Here is a 19,071-nt window from a genome sequence, read left to right on the forward strand (position 1 = left end):
ACATGGAGAATAGAAACTCCCATACACGGTTGGTGGGGATGTGAAATGATCCAATTACACTGGAAAACATTCTGGCAGTTTCTTAAAAATTTAAACACCTGCTAATCATCCAGATATACATGGAGAATAGAAACTCCCATACACGGTTGGTGGGGATGTGAAATGATCCAATTACACTGGAAAACATTCTGGCAGTTTCTTAAAAATTTAAACACCTGCTAATCATCCAGATATTCCGTTCTGGGTAGATACCCAAGAGAAATAAAGGTATATGGGGGTTTTTTTTGTTTTGTTTTTTGTTTTAAGATTTTATTTATTTATTTGAGAGAGAGAGAGTGAGAGAGCATGAGAGGGGAGGTCAGAGGGAGAAGCAGACTCCCCATGGAGCTGGGAGCCTGATGTGGGACTCGATCCCAGGACTCTGGGATCATGACCTGAACCGAAGGCAGTTGCTTAACCGACTGAGCCACCCAGGCGCCCCCAAAGGCGTATGTTAATACAAAGGCTTGTACACAAATGTCAATAGCAGCTTTATTTGTAATCGCCCCAACTGGAAACACTTCCAGTGTCTGTTAACAAGTAAGTGGATAAACAGATTGTGGCATATCCAAACAGTGAAATCCTACCACGGAGCAATTAAAAAGGAATGAACTGTCCACAGACAATGCAACATGGGTGAATTTCAATTTAATTATGCCGAGTGAAAGAAGACAGACAGAAAAATTACCAGCTGTATGATTCCATTTATACAAAGTTCCAAAATGGCAAACTAATCTGGAGCAACAGAAATTAAGTCAATTATTTATGGAGATGAGCATGGGGGTGAGGAGGGGCAGGAATTTTGTGGGGAGTGAGGTTTACATTCATTATCTTGATTGTGATCATGATTCATGATTGTATATATAAGTCAAAACATTCCAAATTTTAATCTCAAAATAACTAGTATTTTATATGAAAGTTATATGTCAATAAAGAGTTTTGTTTTGTTTTTAAGACATTATTAGCAGGCCTGAGGACTGTTCCTCCAGAATATGGCTAGATGGCTGGATGGAGATGGCTAGATGGGTGGATGGAGACAGTTGGATGGCTGGATGGAGATGGTTAGGTGGCTGGATGGAGATGGCTAGATGGCTGGATGGAGATGGCTAGATGGCTGGATGAAGACCCAGTTCTTCAGACAATTTTTCTAGCTGCCTTTACTCTCACAAGAATCAGTGTTTTCTTTTCAGAAGTTCGTGAATCACCCCTGTCACTTGTAAAACTAAGAATATGCTCTTTCCTGCATGTGAGACAGCCTTACAATCTGTTTGGATAGTCTCAAAAAGTAACAATTGAGGCTTCAAGTCTTCCTACTACTAGACCCAGATTGCTCAGTCTTGTGTTTCTAGTTGTCCAGTGAAGGTTCTACCAGGTTTCATCCCATCCACTCCCCGATCTAGAGGGTGAGATCTTACCACACCTAGCTTTAGTTCCCCCAAATCATCTCATGTTAGAGGAAGAACAGCTATTCTACAAATATCCAGAGGATACAAGGAGAACGATCTCTGCCGCACTCTGTGTGGGTCTCTGCTATGCGTGTTACTGACTCTCTAAGAGGGTGAGAAGTGGAAATTAGCTTGATTCTCTCCCCAGTCCTGCAGTGGCTAGATGACAAACACTATTTTCAAATCTTCCATGTTCTTTAGTGAAGATGAGGTACCCTGGAAAGTTCCCCTTTTAGGGCCTAATCTGACTGTGAATGTTAGATGAATATTTAAGATTGTTTAACTCTCACGAGCAAGTCATGCCAACCTTTAGCGAGGGACTATTTCACAACCAAGTAAACAAAACTCACTAATCTTCTTAGATACCTTGTATCTTTGAGTTCCCTCAGACCAGGGCCTGCCCTCACCCTTGGTCATTAAGAAATCAAGAAATCTGATCTTTCATAGAGTTTAAAAGACAGAACAACAGCTCAATTAAAAGTTAAACACACCATTAATCAGAGGTCCCAATGAGTACAACTCATTTTTTATTAATTGTATGTCTAAGATAGGAAATGTTTTCAAAATGAAAATTACTAGAGAAAAAATAAAAAGACAAAACAAACAAACAAACAAAGCAAAGGGCTATTTCTGAAGACCTAGCATTCTGGAGATCAAATGAGGGTTCTTTAAGAGATAATTATTAATATTATCTAGTGCTTAGTACATGCCAAGATTTGTCCTAAAAACTTTAAATCTATTAAATTATTTAATCCTCACATTTTTTTCAAGGACAGTGCTTATAAAGAACCCTTTTACCAATTAGGAAAATGAAACCCAAAGAATTTAAGTGCCTTGTGCCAGGTATACAGAAAGTAGAAAGTGGTGTGATGAGCATAGACCCTGCAACAGACACATGGAAGTCTAACACCTTACATGTGTAAGGTGTTTCTCATTTCTCAGGCATAATAATTCACATTGGGAGCCCCTGCCCAGAGGCAGCTTTCCCCTAGGTTGTGATCCAGTGAACCTAACTTCTTCTATCTGGTCTTTGTCATTCCTTAAAACCCTGTATGTATGCGCAGCAAACTGTAAGAAAGACACAACAGAGGTCACCACGACAGTTCTTGCCCCTGGCCTGGTATGCCTTACTGTCAATAATGTTCCAGAACGTGGCCGTGATATAGAACTACCAGCAGCGGTTGTTAAATGTAGTTAAAGTCCATGCCCAGAATGGAGAGCAAAATAGATTCTGGGCAAGAACCAGTTTCCTCTGCCACCTATAATTCTGGTTACAAAATTACCCAATGGCTCCCTTCCTTCCCACTCTCAAAACATGCTCCTCTCATCAAAGGAAACAGCTCCACCCAGTCCATGTACCTGTTTTAAAAAACTAGGATCTCTGAGTGTAGGCAGTCTACTTCATCCCTTCCAGTCGTGATTCCTAGTGGTCAGAGACCTCTGAATTAAACAACAGCAGCTACAGGGAAAAAAAAAGTGTATTTTCCATCACCTCCTATTCTCATTTATGTATATTCAAGGAATATAGCAGCAGTCCTTGGTCTACAAGGATAATGGAACTCCATAGGGCCACCATCATGGCCACTTCCTGTGCTGTCAGCTAACAAGGTTCACTGTAGAGACCCTGGATCAACATGGGATGAGCTCCTTGTCCATTTGTCTCCTACAGCCCTGACTTCAGTGTGGGGCTGCATAGAAACCCCATCAGTCTGGCTCCTATCCTATTACAGGAAGCAAATAATAGGCATATGTACATACTGATCTCAGGAATAATTTGCTCAGAGATAAAAAGGACTTGTCACCTGGCTTGCAAGAATATAAAACAGAGATAAGACATCTACGCCCATTAGATACATACTAGACACATGTAAAGATGGGAATAGGGTAGTTGAGTATGAAAGGGCTATCTCTAAGGAAAGAGTGCTCTGCTGTAACTAATCTCATTTTCCTTCCTCCACTCATATTCAAGCCTGGCTTTCTCTGAAGGTTCTGTAATGAAAGGTACACCTACTCAAGCAGTGAAGAATGCATTTTAAAGGAACCAGCCTCTAACTGGCAGCCGGTGCCGTTAATCTGTGATCTTAGAAATTATTTATTATCTCCATGGTCTCTAAAATGAGGACTCTAGTAGACCTAAATCAGAAGGCTATTTTGAGGAAAAACAATATTTTGTCTATGAAGAACATTTTGTCTAGAAGGTACTTTATACATCTACAAATCCTGGTACATATTAAAAGCTCAGTAAGTAGTAGCCAATATGCCATCAGGCCTGATACTGACTTCCTATTTTGCCCTATTCTCTGCTTTATTTAAATTCCTGTTAAAGTATGGATGAGCTGAAAATATTATGCTACGTGAAAGAAGCCAGACATGAAATGTGGTAGATATTTTATGATTCCATACATATGAAACATACAGAATAGGTAAAACCACAAAGGCAGCTTGTGGACCCATAGCTGTCAGGAAACGAGGGAGAGAGGAATGGGGGAGAACCAGCTTATTGGGTACATGTTTTATTTTGGAGTGACACAACCAGGTAGAGTGATGGCTGTGTGACATTGTAAATGTACTAAATGCCCCTGAATTTTTCAATTTAACATGGTTAACTTTAATTTATGTGAATTTCACTTCAGTAAGTTGGAAAAAAAAATAACAGTATGGGCTTAGTTAGAAGTTTCTCTTGGATTTGCTCTGAGACAGGATGTGAAAGGAGAAATCGATTGACCTCTTCCCAGATGGTGGCCCTTCATCCTCCTGGGGGAGTCCAAGCATCTGAAGTCATGCCCACATGCTCACACAGGGATGTATGGCTCTGACATCACTGTGCCAACCCGGTGTAAGAACTACCCAGGCATTGCTCAGAGCTGTCCCTCTCCTTTCTCCAAGTATGAATTCCTTGGTTTTGTCAGGTCAACCTCTCCCTTTCTCTTGAACCCCCAATCTTGCCTCGGCTCTCATACTGAGGATTTTGCATTCTTGTCAGGCATGCTTCTCCCGGACCCAGACTCAGCTTCCGATGTGGACCTGCTCATGCCATCCGGTGACCAAAGTTGTTAGCTAAGCTAGAGGAATGTTTTTTGTTTTGTTTTTTTGTTTATTTGTTTGTTTTGAGCAGAAATTCTGGATGCAAACAAAAGACTTGTGTTAGGGAGGATCCAGGTTAATACAATAATTTCTAATTCTGGGGCATCTGGGTGGCTTGGTCAGTTAAGCAACCGACTCTTGATTTCAGCTCAGGTCCTGATCTCAATGTCAGGCTCTGTGCTGAGCGTGGACCCTGCTTAAGATGTTCTCTCTCCGTCTCCCTCTGCTCCTCCCCCACTACAAAAATAATAATTTCTAATTCTTTCACTACATCTGTTTTAAGGTTTATGAAAGAAATTTCTGGCTTCTATTCCCATCACACAATATGGTCTTTAGGTTCTGTGTCTGGGCAGGGCCCCTCCTACCTCTTCCGAACCTGCCATTCGCAACGCTACACCACCACAGATCCTTCCATCTCTCTAACAAGGGGCGATGAGGACCGTGAAACCGGCCTTCCATGATGGTGGCTTCCGGACTGTGTCACTTGTTTCAGCTGGAGAATCACCCTCAGCAGATTCCTAAACTAAAACCCTTGCTTCACATTTGGCTCAAGGACCTACGCAGTTCCTGATGCTTCCGCCATGACTTTTCCAAAACGTTGCCTTTCTTAACCCTTGCATGCCCCAGGCTTTGAGAAGCATTTTCTCCCCATGTCTCTGTCCAGAGGCGGTATATCGTGTTAGGCCGCCTTGTGCTTTGTGTGCCTCTAAATACGTCTTTTTCATAGAAGCACCTTTTAATTGGTGCTTGAATTGCGCCTGTCTCTGACAGAGGCTAGAAGGTTGTGTCCGTCAGAAAGCCTTCACCTAGAGACTGAACACCAACCTCTCTCCAGCATATTTCTTCAGGAAACAGTAAATGCCAATCAGCGTATCTACAACCAGTGTACTCTTTAGAAATGCACAGTCGTAATATTTGAGTAGGACTTTTGAGCCTCTGCACACACCTCGGGGTTTCAAGGTCAGTCAGTCTGCCCTATTCTGCTTGCTTCTCAGTGCACGTTACTCCCTGGTGCCTTCCCAGACCCGAAACTGCCTGTTTGAATTACAAGCTCACCAGTGCTTCGAGAGACACAGACGACTCTCCTGAGCTGCAGGATAGAATAATTTTCTACTCCTTAATATGTAAAAGCCTACTTGGGAATTCTTTTCATCCTGCGGTAGCTGATACCCTACTGTCTTTGTTAGCATGGTGAGTTCGTTTCTGTACTGAGAAATTCCTCCTACATGTTTACTGTGATGGATAATGCTGTGTCAACTTGGCTAGGCTGCAGGATGCAAATATTTGGTCAAACCATTCTTTTAGTTGTCTCTGTGAAGGTATTTTTTAGATGAGTTTAACATTTAAATTAGAGGGCTTGAGTAGAGCTGAAGACCCTCCATTATCCTACCCTGCAGATTTTAGATTTGCCAGCCTCCATAATTACGTGAGTCAATTCTTTAAAATAAACAACTCTTGGGGCACTGGGTGGCTCAGTGGGTTGAGCCTCTGCCTTTGGCTTAGGTCATGATCTCGGGGTCCTGGGATCGAGCCCCACATCGGACTCTCTGCTCGACAGGGAGCCTGTTTCCCCCTCTCTCTCTACCTGACTCTCTGCCTACTTGTGATCTCTCTCTGTCAAATAAATAAATAAAATCTTTTTAAAAATAAAATAAAATAAAATAAAAAACTCTTTCTCCTCTTTTGTTAGTTAGATAGATACACAGCTAGGTATAGATATAGTTATAAATATCTCCTATTGGTTCTTTTATAGTTTACAGATGTAACTATCCATCAAGGGACCATGCTCTTACGAGCTAGATGACTGTCAAGGTAGAAACCCCACAAGGCCCCTCTACAGGACCGCAAAAGGGTAAGTCCATCCTCCATGCCCCGCAAGAAGTTTCTATCTGTGCGCATCATTCTGTGACCCAAGATAGTAGTTTTATTTCCTTTTCAGTGGCCCTGACTTAAGCATCAAGGATTGAGATTTGAGGGACACCCAGTAAATATTATTTATCGTCCTTCATCATGTTTCTCACCTTTTAGAAAATGAGAGAGTAAAACAGAAGATCAGTAAATCTGATACTGGCCGATGTGGCTTATAACTGGTGGCTTCTAGATTTCCCAAGAATGGGTCTCAGAATGACACAACCATGCAAAGTCATAGCAAGGCAGGACCCACACAAGGTTAGCCACTGTCATGTACTACATTTTTGTAAGCTTTGCAGTCAGCTTACTCTTCCAGAGGGAGCAGTGACTGTCTACATTATGCCTGGTTTCTCTTCCCAAACGTACCACACTGCCTCTTCCTTTCTGCGGAAGTAGATAGCGATGCATAAGACAGATGCTCTGATGGAGCTCCCTCCCCATGGAAGGAAACACCATAGAAGAGAAAGCAACCCTCCAGCCATAGCACATCCCCTAGTAGCTACCCCTATTCTATAGATGGGTAATTCAGGATTAGCAAAGACAAGATCTGCTGTAGGTCACACCACTCATATGTAGTTTGGCCATGGTTCAAACCTGACTCTGTTGTGGGGGAGTCTGTTCATGCACTGTTCTTCACACGACAATGCTCGCTTTTCATAGGAAGTAGAGAACCCCCTTCCACATGCTTTATCCCAATGAAATGTGAACAGAACCATTTAAGGAGGTAGTATTGCAAATGCCACATTCATTCTCATAAAGATCATGGGCTGGTGATTTAAAGAAAAAGATTCTCAGGGCACCTAGGTGGCTCAGTCAGTTACGTGTCTGCCTTCAGCTCAGGGCACAATCCCAGGGTCCTGGGGTCAAGCCTCATGTCAGTCTCCCTGTTCAGCAGGAAGCCTATGTCTCCCTCTCCTCCCTGCTCCTGCTCTCTGTCACTCTCTCTGGCTCTCTCTCTCAAATAAATAAATATCTTTAAAAAAGAAAGTTTAAGGAAAAAGATTCTTGTAACTGGATTTACCAAAGAAAATGGAAACAAAACAAAAAAGAAAAATAATGAAGAAAGCTCAAATGTTAATTGGTTAGGCCTAATTACCATTTTCAGAAATAATCAGAATCCCTTCTCTCCTTGGTCTGAGAATCTTCCCATGATGATAGACCATACACACCATTACTCTACTTCCTCTGACAGGCATGTCCCTCTTTGGTCCCCTTAGCACCCTTCCTTTTCTTCACTTCAAAATAGACTCATTGAGGTTGCCACATGGAGTTCTGGTTCATTCATGTTCATTGCCTTATAATGTTCCTGGACACATACATACTGCCCTCTCTCTCTCTCTCTCTCTCTCTCTCTAGGCATGTGTGTGTGTGTGTGTGTGTATGTGTTTTATCCATTACGTTCAATGGGATGTTTGCATTATTTCAATTGTATGCTGTCACCATCCTTGCTTTAAAATACGTTTCAGTGGGGCTCCTGGGTGGCTCAGTAGTTTAAGCAACTGACTCTTGATTTCAGCTCAGGTCATGGTCTCGTGATCATGAGATCAAGCCTCCCACTGAGCTCTATGCTCAGTGTAGAGTCTGCTTCAGATTCTCTCTCCCTATCCCTCCAGCTTGCAATCTCTCCTCTCTTTAATAAATAAATAAAACCTTTAAAAAAAATACCTTTTGGTGCCTGAGTCCTAGTCTACATGTGTGCAAGTATACCTTAGTTCGGGGTGTGGAGGGGGGAGTAGCTGGATGGCTCAGTTGGCCAAGCATCTGCCTTCTGCTCAGGTCATGATCCTCGAGTCCCAAGATCCAGCCCCACATTGATCTCCCTGCTCAGCAGGGAGTCTGATTCTTCCTCTGACCCTACACTCTCTTGTCCTTTTCTTTGTCTCCCTCTTTCTCTCTCAAATAAATAAACAAAATCTTAAAAAAAAGAAAAAAACAAGTATACCCTTGGGTCTATAGCTAGGAGAGCAAGAACTGGTTCTTAGGAAAACATGGTATGTAACTTTATGAGAAAATTTAAAATTGTTATCTGGAATGTTTTTTAAATCAAATGTCTCCCTCAAAATAAGAGTAAATGTTCACATTAATCGACATCTTAGCCATCAGCTGGTGTCATCAGGTTTCCTAGTTGGCAGGAAGTTGTGCCCCCACTATGGACCTAATTTACATTTCCCTGAAGACTGATAAGGTGGATTTTCTTGTGCTTCTTTGTTATCTGCATATTCTCTTCTATGATGTCCCTGTTAATATTTTTTTGCCCCTTTCTATGTCTTTTTTAAAAAGTTGATTTGTTGAAGTCTGTAAAGATTCTGCACAATAGGGGCGCCTGGGTGGCTCAGTCAGTTAAGCATCTGCCTTTGGTTCAGTTCATGATCCCAGGGTCCTGGGATCAAGTCCCACATGGGGCTCCCTGCTCAGCAGAGAACCTGCTTCTCCCTCTCCCTCTACCCTTCCTCTTGCTCATGCTCTCTCTCACTTTCTCTTTCTCAAACTGATAAATAAAATCTTTTTTTTAAAGATGCTACACATTAATCCTGTTGATGTTTTGTGTATTGCAATTATGCCTTAGAAAGTTACTTCTTGATTTTTCACTCTCTTTTTGTTTCTTTTTAATTGAAGAATTAATTTTGCACCTACTGTAATGAAACATACTTTCAGGCAAGTTCTATTCATCTTGCTTGAGAAATTTTTCTGTGCCTCAACATAGTACTACATCATTCTACACTGCCTTCTAGACTTTGTAATGATTTTCTTTCCTAAATCCATTATTCATATGGAAGTGCCTTTTATATGATGTGAGTTATGAGTCCAATTTTACCTTTCTCCCTATTAATTTCACTTAAGATTTTATGATTTCAATGATTATGTTTTCCGCCAGTCTATATTTATATCATCTGTCATTTATTAACTGGAAGGAAAACCAGTGGCTCCTCAGACAGGATGAATGAGGATTGCTGCTTAATCTGACTTTAAAATAGGGAGGAGGCACCTGGGTGGCTCAGCCAGTTGAGCACCTGACTCTTGATTTTGGCTGACGTCATGATCTCAGGGTTGTGAAATTGAGCTCCATGTCAGGCTACATGCTGGGCATGGAGCCTACCCAAGATTCTCTCTCTCCCTTTGCCCCTCCCGCACTCAACTGGCATTTTCTCACCCTCTAAAAATAAATAAACAAATAAATGTTATATATTTAATTAAATTATTATATTTAATTATATTTAATTATATAAAATATTATATGTTAAATTAAATAAAATAAATAAATGTTATATATTTGGTTAATGAAATATAATTATTAATTCATTAAGATGAAAATAAGGAGAGTCTCCTGAATTGTCTCTTGGGCCCAGTATAATCACATCCCCTGACACCAGCCCCTTCAAAGCCAGCAATGGTGGGTCAGGCCCTTGTCACACTGGATCTCTGACTCTTCTTTCATTGTCATATCACCTCCATGTCCACAACCAGGAAAAGTTCTCTACTTTTAAGAACCCATATGATTATATTGGGCCTGAGAGACAACCCAGGATTCGCAATCTTAATTATTTTTGCAATGTTTGACTCCCATTTGCCATGTAATATATGCAATGGTTCTAGGAATCAGGATCTAAAGAGTTTTGTGGGGCTATTCTGAATCCCAAAATGCCTGTATCTGAGAGGGGTATCAAGGAACCCAGGAAGAAAAATATAAGTAATATTTTGCTTGACCTTGACTAAGAAATCATTGGCAGTAGAAATGTCCTGAATCTTCAGCCAGGGGGGCAGAATCTAAAAAAAAAATAGGGACACACAGAGCTGTTGGAATAGGAAATAATCAACGTGTATTTCTTTGTCTCCTGTGAAAGATTTGGCACAGCGTGGACTGATACGAGAAAATCTGAATCAAACAATTTATTTCTATTTATGCAGATTTGGGGACCATAGACTGAACTGTTTTATGATTCCTTGAAAAGCTGGTCAATGGCATGGTGGGCAATAAAAAGAAAAATCCTCATCAGCAAATAAAATAAATCTTTATTATACTGTGTTTCCACCCACAGATGGATCCCAGGTATATAAACTTAAGGACAGTCAGGCAGGTGTATTCTCACAGTCTTGGTTGTATGTGGTAAACAGCCAAACAAGGGAGAATTAATAGGTCAAACTGATTGGAAATGCCAAACCACCGTGATCTACTAAAATGTGACCTCATCATACACATGTTCAGGAGAGACTACTGAGGGGTTGTTGTCATTATTCAGTAAGAAAACCACCACCTGTGGAAAAATCAGAACATTGAATCCTTATAGTCTACAGTTAGGGGGAAGTTGTCCCACATGCTTAGGAACAATATGGTCTCTCAACACTTTCCTTCAGAATCCTGATACTTGGTGGGTCTATGTTCTCGTTCTTGCTTTAACCCTCTATTCCTTCAACAATACCACAAACGAACTGCCTATCAGAAAAAGAGGACTTGGGGCGCCTGGGTGGCTCAGTGGGTTAAAGCCTCTGCCTTTGGCTCAGGTCATGATCCCAGGGTCCTGGGATCGAGCCCCACATCAGGCTCTCTGCTCAGCAGGGAGCCTGCTTCCTCCTCTCTCTCTCTCTGCCAGCTGCTCTTGTGATCTCTGTCTGTCAAATAAATAAAAATAAAATCTTTAAAAAAAAAAAAAGAAAAAGAAAAAGAGGACTCTTCAGGGTCTAGGGACAGTTCTTTGGCTGAGTATGGTTGGCCATTTCCCTCCCTGTCCACCTGTGCTATCTCCTTCAAAGATGATAAAGATTTATATATGAAACAACATTTTCCCACTTTCTCTTCCTAATACCCCCCAACAAAAAGAGGACACCCCCCCACACACACACGCACACACACACGGAGGCAGAGAGGAGAGAGAGAACCCATAAAGACCCAGAGCACTCACCTTGTTGACAGAACAGGCCACCTTGCATGCACAGATACAGAGAGACAAAGCGATGCAGCCTTCTGCCAGAGAGAGGAACACCATTCCAGTCAGCATTCCCTGCAAAACAGATGGAAAATCCCCACAAGTTATAGAAGACAGAAAAGCAGGAGTTGTAAGAGGAGAGAATCGGGCAGAGCTTGTTGGCCAAATTTCACATCTGGTGGATTCCTGAATTTTCTCCCAATTCAAATATACCAAATGAACAACTTGAAAATGGATCATTAGAATTCTCCTCTTTTCCTCACAGGCTCAAGAACATCGGGTAATTCCGGGCATGTCCATACTGATTTTCGTTTGTTTGCTTGACTCCGCCCCATGTCTCATGACCAGGGCTGACTTCTTGGCTTACATGTCTCCTTCGGTCTCTCAGCAATTGTTTCTTAGAACAGCCTGAGTTTAACCCCCTGAACTTCTCCCCCTCTCTGGCTGCACATGCATTTAAGAATATGAATGCACACTCCCCCATCACTTCAGCTGGTTGTTCAGAATCTCTGAACCTCACAGAGCACCCAGAATACCAGTTTTCTTTTTCTCCTCAGATAGTTTTTAAAATCATAAGAAAAGTGTCCCTCAGAGAACTGAGTTCTCACAGAATTTTCCACTCACCGACCACACATCAGAGATTTCAGACATGAATGGTATTGAAAAGCTAACTTTTTTGCTCAGTGCTCCTGGCAAGACGCAAAGGCCTAGATCCCTTCGCCTTCAAGAGGGTGTCCAGCATCTACATAACCAGTGGCTGTGGTCAGTTCTGCGGTGAGAATTCACAGAGGAAAATTCAGACAAGACCAGTTTACAGATTTCCATTAAAAGAACAGGATATACCTACTGTAAATAAACTTCCATAGGAAGACCTCCATATCACATTTCCATATATGAATATTTCTTCAAAAATTATCATAATTGTGCCAATTATGCTACAATAGCACTGACTGTATTCAATCCCAGGCTGCATTGGATCTGAAAAGAATGAGAGAGAGAATTTATTGCAAACCCTTCTCCTGTTCTTCCTGTGTTCGACTTGTCAGTCAGGACCATTCAGCTGCTCTGAGTTGAATATGGGAATTTGCTTGGGGATCTTCCCCAGTCTACGGAATAAGGATGGGCCCCTGGCACAGTTACAGTTTTGGCTGCCTCAGTCTTAGGCACAGGAAACATGTGCCCATGGAACTTCACACAGCACAGAGCTAAGCCCTTCATTCTTGCCTACGTGCCATGGAGGAAGCACTTGTAGGGGATGCCCCCAAACACTTCTAGGGTCCTTTAGAGAACCAACAAGTTTCTATGTGCCATAGCCTTGTAGCTGAGCAATTCCTTGTTTCACTAGACCTACCTGAGCCTCACCAGTGAGACACTTACCAGACACCTGGTTACTTTTCTTCCCACAGCAATGGACAGTGCTCCAGATGTGAGGAACTGACCGAAGAGAGAGAACTCACTGAGGGCTTGCCCCTGCCCTCCCGTCCTTACAACAGCCTCCTTGCTCCCCAAACAGTCAGTCCGAGCTTGGGACCTACACAGCAGTGTGTGGATTTTTGAGAGAGAAGGATGAAGGTATTGCAGGTACCTGAAAAATTGCAAATGCTGGAACAATCGCTAATACTCACAGAGAAGGATCCCCATATGTGATAGCCTGTTTTAGTGGCCATGTAACGAATTCTGTACTCAAATGGAGGAAAAGGACTGATTGTCACACCCAGGCACAGCATTATTAGTCCAATGAGGATCTGAGCCACCTGGAGGGTAAAAGACATCCTTGAGGGTGCAGCTTTTCAGGAGGAAGATTCTCTCTCAGATCAGTGCACACTAACTTCTCTCCCACCTCTGAGACCCCCAGGCCTGAGACGATCTCCCAGGAAGATAACAGGATACCCATCAAGTCTTTTTCCTTGTCCAGTGCAGGACATTGACAGTAGGTTAAAACTATTTTTTCATGTAATTGCTACCTAAATAGAGACAATTTTTTTTTTTAATTCCAGTGATGGACAGCTTTACACTTCTTTCCACTTCTTGAATCTATAAGGTTTGTGCAGCTCAGGAAGGCTCCACTCAGTCCACCTCAATCAATGATCTAGAGAACTGGAGTGTCATGAGGAAATCCCAGTGCCATCTTGGAAGTCATTCCTCTCCCCACAGCCCGTGCGCTGATCTTGTGCCCACTCACCCCTAGGACCTGTGGCTGTCCCTTCAGGAAGAGCAGCAGATTCTTCTGCTGCTGGGAGGGCAAAACCCAGGCACCCAGGTGGCACAGCTGGCTTATACTCTCACTCTCAGGAAGGTTTATTGTGTAGTCCTGGGCTGTCTCTGCCTCCAACGTCCCTGTGTTGCTGTTGACACCAGGAAAGAAAACACTCTCAGCATAGATTCACATTTAAATATCTTCCTTGTTCAATAGCAAAATCCAATGGCAAGGGATTTGTGTCTTTAAGAAATATACCACATTTTACTTCTATGTTTTTTTTTTTTTTTTTTTTTTTATTTATTTGACAGAGAGAGATCACAAGTAGACAGAGAGGCAGGCAGAGAGAGGAGGGAAGCAGGCTCCCTGCCGAGCAGAGAGCCCGACGCGGGACTCGATCCCAGGACCCTGAGACCATGACCTGAGCCGAAGGCAGTGGCTTAAACCACTGAGCCACCCAGGCGCCCTACTTCTATGTTTTGATTAGGGCATAACCCAGATTTTTCCCATACCTACCCAAGCAGATAAATCTAGACTAAATTACAGCTTCCAAACTTCGGGAGTGTACACACGTTATTGATCCTAAAGCAGGGAGTCTAGCTAACACTGTAAGACCGAAACCCAGATATCTACCTCTCCCCCTCATCTTCCAGAAACAAAAGCAACTACCCATTCACAGCAAGACTTCAAGCAAGAGTTTTCCATTCACAAAGTTCCTCTAGCTTGACTTATAGGGAGCCCCATAGTCTAAACACTTGTATCCATCCCTCCCACCTAGACGCCTTCTCAGAGACAAAACATGGGGTTAAGACAAGAAAAGATTTCTTCCTACCTTTGCATCTCCTCAGTACACACAAATGGGTTATGGTCCCTTCTGGTGTGTGGTTTCTAGTTGACAGTGTTCAAAGACAGTGGCCTGCTCTGATGTATTAAGTGTGAAGAAAACATTGCCCAGAGTCTTGTGTTGGCCATTTGTTTCCTGTGACTTATCTCATTCAACCTGCCAGATAAGTATCTGTGATGTTCTTCATCTTGGTAATACATCCCGAAGATAATAATCTAACTCCACTTCTCACGCCCCGAAAACTGTAACGGAGTGTGCACGTGTTCTCCACGTCACCTCCTCCCCACTGCTGCGTTCCTCCTGAGTTCTACGCAGAAGTCGGTGCATGCCAGATCCTCACTTATTTGGGTGCACGCTACCCTGATTTCATAAGTTTTCATAAACCAAAGCTTTGCTGAAGCCCTTGCTTTAATTAATGCCATTTTATGTCATTTTATATGATCAGTTGATTTTATGACATAACATTTTTAACTATGCAATACACTTTCCATATTAAACTTTCTGGTTGTATCAGGAATTTTTAGCATAATCTATGTGATTTTTCTAGACTCGTAACCCAGGGCATACCCACTTCACTAAATAAAAGTGGCGCGGTTCTTCCTTCTAATTCTAGCCAGATGTGCCACAAAGAAGTATTTCCTAGTTATTCATGGCGTATGTGCCTGTGAAGAACAGTGATCATTTATGTAGATTCTATCTCTCTCACAAATTCATTCCTTCCTTCCCTTAACTGGTCCTCTCACCAGCTGGCACACTGAGTCTCAAAGACATCAGCTTTCCACCAATATCCAACAGTATTTCCTAAATAAGAGTAAAAGCCCAATGATGATGGTAGTGATGTGTTGTATTAGAATACCTAGTCAGTTCTCTACAGCTCCGTGGTCCTTGTAGGCGGATTTCCCGCGGTATCCACGCCCCTGAGAAAGTGCTCCCTCTACCCTCCCTATTTGGGCTTGCAAGTTCTTTTCCATATGATAAGATGCCTTGGGGGACAGTTTTGGTTTTAGGCTATAACCCACACAGCAACCCCACAAGAATCGTCCTCTCTTGGACAAGCTGTGTTGTTGTGAGTCTAATACTGACAAATCCCTCCTCCATGGTGTGAATCTTCTTACCACCATGCAGTTCCGGAGTTCTGCGCAACCTCAGACCATCTATAGTAGGGTAATAGGCTAGAAATGCCTGGAAACACTCATCTGGGCTCCACTGAGCCTCCCACAGACATATCCCCTTTCCAAACCAATGTTAGGGCTGGACCAACCTTTGTGGTTATTAGAATTGCAAAATGTCCTTCAGCAGCAATCATCGGGAAAGACCTGGAAATTACACAGTGCACTGGGGGCACACAGCAAGGTCAAGGATGGGAGAGAAGCGGGGAGCAGGGGTCTAGGGTTCTGCTTTTATTGGGGACGAGGGTGAGGACCTAGGATTTGGGGAACTCATTCTCTACTGGAGAATTTAAAACACAAGAGCAGGAATTTAAAGCACTGGGAAGAGAAAAAAAACATGTGGCCCAAATGATCAGTTAGGGAAATCAACAAAGAACTCTAAAAAAAGGATTCAGTGCCAGAGGAGTCCTGGCGGCTTACCGTGTGGCTGGCAGTGGTTTATTCTGGACAACTGTCTTTGAGGGGATGCCTGTTTGAAATGAACACCTCTCAAAGTCAAAGCTTCAGTTGTCAGACATTCATATTAACAGATATTAAAACAAAACAAAAAGCTTTCAAGGCTAAGCCCACCTACCTGTGCATAAGAACTGTCTTCTGAGGGCAACTCTGTGGGATCCATGTCTTTACCCACAGGGACAGGTCAAGTCACAAAACCTGAAGCTCAAAGATTTGCTTCCACTTAGGGATCAGTCACGTGCCCAAACATTCCTTTCTACCCGGCAATATTTAGAATTAGTACTATGTCCCCTTATTGTGATATTAAGAATCCCAGGCAGTAATAATGATCTTCCAAGCTTCTGGAAGGCTGATATTTCTAGAAAGTGTCCTAGTTCTTACACGCTACTCCCTTGGGATTTCCTATGCCCTTCATCCTAGTCTCTGGTAGGATGGCAGTTTTTGAGTAGTAGGTGATTTTAACTGAGTAATTTCTGTCTTCTCAGGAGGTCATGGAGGCAGAAGACTACTCAGGAAAAGCAAAACCTATCATCTCCTATTCTTTTAGAGGTTGAGCTTTAAGCAGGATCACTAACAATAATCAGGTAATGGAATCTCCAACTAATTTCTTATACATGTGGCTCCCTATCAGTCTGTTTGGTCTGTCTTTCCTAAATCCCACTCATGTAAGGAACGGATAGAGGAAGACATCCTAATGAGGAGAACCAAGGCAAGAGAAACATCAATAAAATTAAATTTCGATAAAATCGATAAACATCGATAAAATTAAACCACCTGTAGCCCACTGATAAATGCCTGAGACACACAGAGTGTGATGTTCTTCAAGGAATTCACAGCTGCCTGAATGTTAATGCTTTGCTAGAGAAGAAAACCGATCTTATCTTGATGACAACCAGACCTCCAGGGTCCTGTAAGTCTTCTTTAACATAGGGAAATCCCTTTAGAGACTTCCCATAGCTCCAACCACCCCCCACCCCGAGTTAAAAGTATATAATCAGTTGCGTCTCATAATCCCAGTGCAGCTCTTTCTGCCCACAGGCGCTGTCCTCGTGCTACCATAAAAAGAAACTTTTTGCTCCAAAAACATCTCAAGAATTTTTTCTTGTCCATCCTGCTCAATGACCCCACATCAGTCCCACCATCCAATTCCCATTATGTCTGTTCACCCTGTTCTTGCCTTTTTATTATAAAATTGTACCACCTCTCTTGAAAGCTGATTAGTGGTTTCTTTCTTTTTTTTAAGAATTTATTTTATTTTATTTATTTGCCAGGGGGTGGAGGAGAGAGAGAGAGAGTGCACAAGCAGGGGAAGTGGCAGGCAGAGGGAGAAGCGGGATCTCTGCTGATCAAGGAACCTGATATGGGACTTGAACACAGCACCCTGGGATCATGACCTGAGCTGAAGGCAGGTGCTTAACCTACTGAGCCACCCAGGTGTCCCTGATTTCATGGTTTCTAATAAAGCTGAATATGTGCTTTCTGAGATAGATGTCTGGATAAAGAGAGAATTTTTGATGACGAAGAAAATTTCAAATCCTGCCAACTCAGAATCCTTTCCACAAAATGTGGAAAAGACAGAAATCAGTTTTACATCTTTTTTAATGCTAACAAATTTATTCACAGTTGTATTTCCAGGTCTACAATATCTACAAATGTTGCCCTTTTTAAAAAATCAAGGTAAACCATGAGAGACTGTGGACTCTGAAAAACAATCTGAGGTTTTGAAGAGGTGGGGAGTGGGAGGTTGGGGAACCCTGATGGTGGGTATTATGGAGGCACATATTGCATGGAGCACTGAGTGTGGTGCATAAACGATGAATTCTGTTACACTGAAAAGAAATTAAATTTTAAAAATGGAAAAAAAAGAGTTGTATGAAATATAAACCAACTGAATAAAAGATATTGTGGAAAAAAAATCAAGGTAAAGTTGACACACAATGTTATCTTACCCCCAGGTGTTCAACATAGTGATTAGACACATCTGCATGTAGCAGGGGAGGAAGATTTCTTCCTCTGCCATTCAAGGTCTTCCAGCTGAACTAAGAATTAAGTTTACATGACACAGATAAACAGGAGGGAAAAAAATGGTTTAATTATGTGTGCACAGAGGTCCACTAATAAAGTTGAGACCCAAAGAAATGACCAAGGCAAGCAGTTGTTATATATTTAGACAAAGAGGCTACCCATTTGGGATGAATTTACAGGAAAAGGAAAACAGGCATTTAAGAGCTTTAATGAGTAAGGAATTCTAAGCAGAATTTGGGCTGACATAGTAGATTAGTAGAAATGTAACAAAGTTTATTTCTATAGCTTCCTCACCTTTAAAGTCCCTTTCTCAGGTGTTAAGGGTGTCCTTTTACTTCTTAGGACAAGCAGGGTATGTTTCCACATGGGAGATTTATTCTCCACTTTCTGAGGGACAGAGGAAGTTCTGGGTGTCCTGGCAACAACGGTTTACCAAGTTAGTTTGATTCAGAATGATCAATATGCCATTGTGGTACATTTTTAGGGTGACTTGGCCTTGACCCCTATAATTTTAAGCAAAGATCACCACATGCATAGCTACCACCTGTCATAGTACATGATTACAACACCATTGACTATATTCCCTATGCTGTGCCTTTCACTACTGTGACTTAGTCATGCCAGAACTGGAAGCCTATATCTCCCATGCCCCTTCACACATTTTTCAATGTTACTTTGAATAAGCATAAGCCAGTGTACCAAGTACATCTGTAAGAGCAAATGCAAGTTAAAAATAGAAAGATTAATTTGCCCTGTTGAAAATCAGGGAAAAGACTTCCCTCTCCCTCCCTTTCTTGTAACATTTACTTTAGAAAACTGATAAATTCTTTCTCTGTCTCATTGAAATGTATGTACATCTTTTTTGAGACAGGGAAACTGAAGGACTCCATAAAATTCTGCTTTTTGCTCCTTTTCCTGCTTCTATTCTTGCTAGGACCTGTACCTCCACCCCACTCTGTACACACCTCAGAATGCAAAT

The 19,071-nt window shown here is 42.1% G+C and overlaps 1 protein-coding gene across 1 annotated transcript; it reads right to left on the reverse strand.

The window, feature by feature from the left end:
• Positions 1-10,651: 10,651 nt before the first annotated feature.
• LOC111149517 (membrane-spanning 4-domains subfamily A member 4A-like) lies at positions 10,652-16,230 on the reverse strand. Its single transcript, XM_022506614.1, is given in 8 exon segments — positions 10,652-10,732; positions 11,378-11,476; positions 12,249-12,334; positions 12,337-12,379; positions 12,779-12,835; positions 13,027-13,155; positions 13,584-13,772; positions 16,186-16,230. Coding segments are annotated over 8 exon segments (729 nt in total).
• Positions 16,231-19,071: the final 2,841 nt, after the last annotated feature.

Source organism: Enhydra lutris, unplaced genomic scaffold (assembly GCF_002288905.1).
Source record: "Enhydra lutris kenyoni isolate GAN:26980312 unplaced genomic scaffold, ASM228890v2 scaffoldscaffold22, whole genome shotgun sequence".
Classification (NCBI taxonomy): domain Eukaryota; kingdom Metazoa; phylum Chordata; class Mammalia; order Carnivora; family Mustelidae; genus Enhydra; species Enhydra lutris.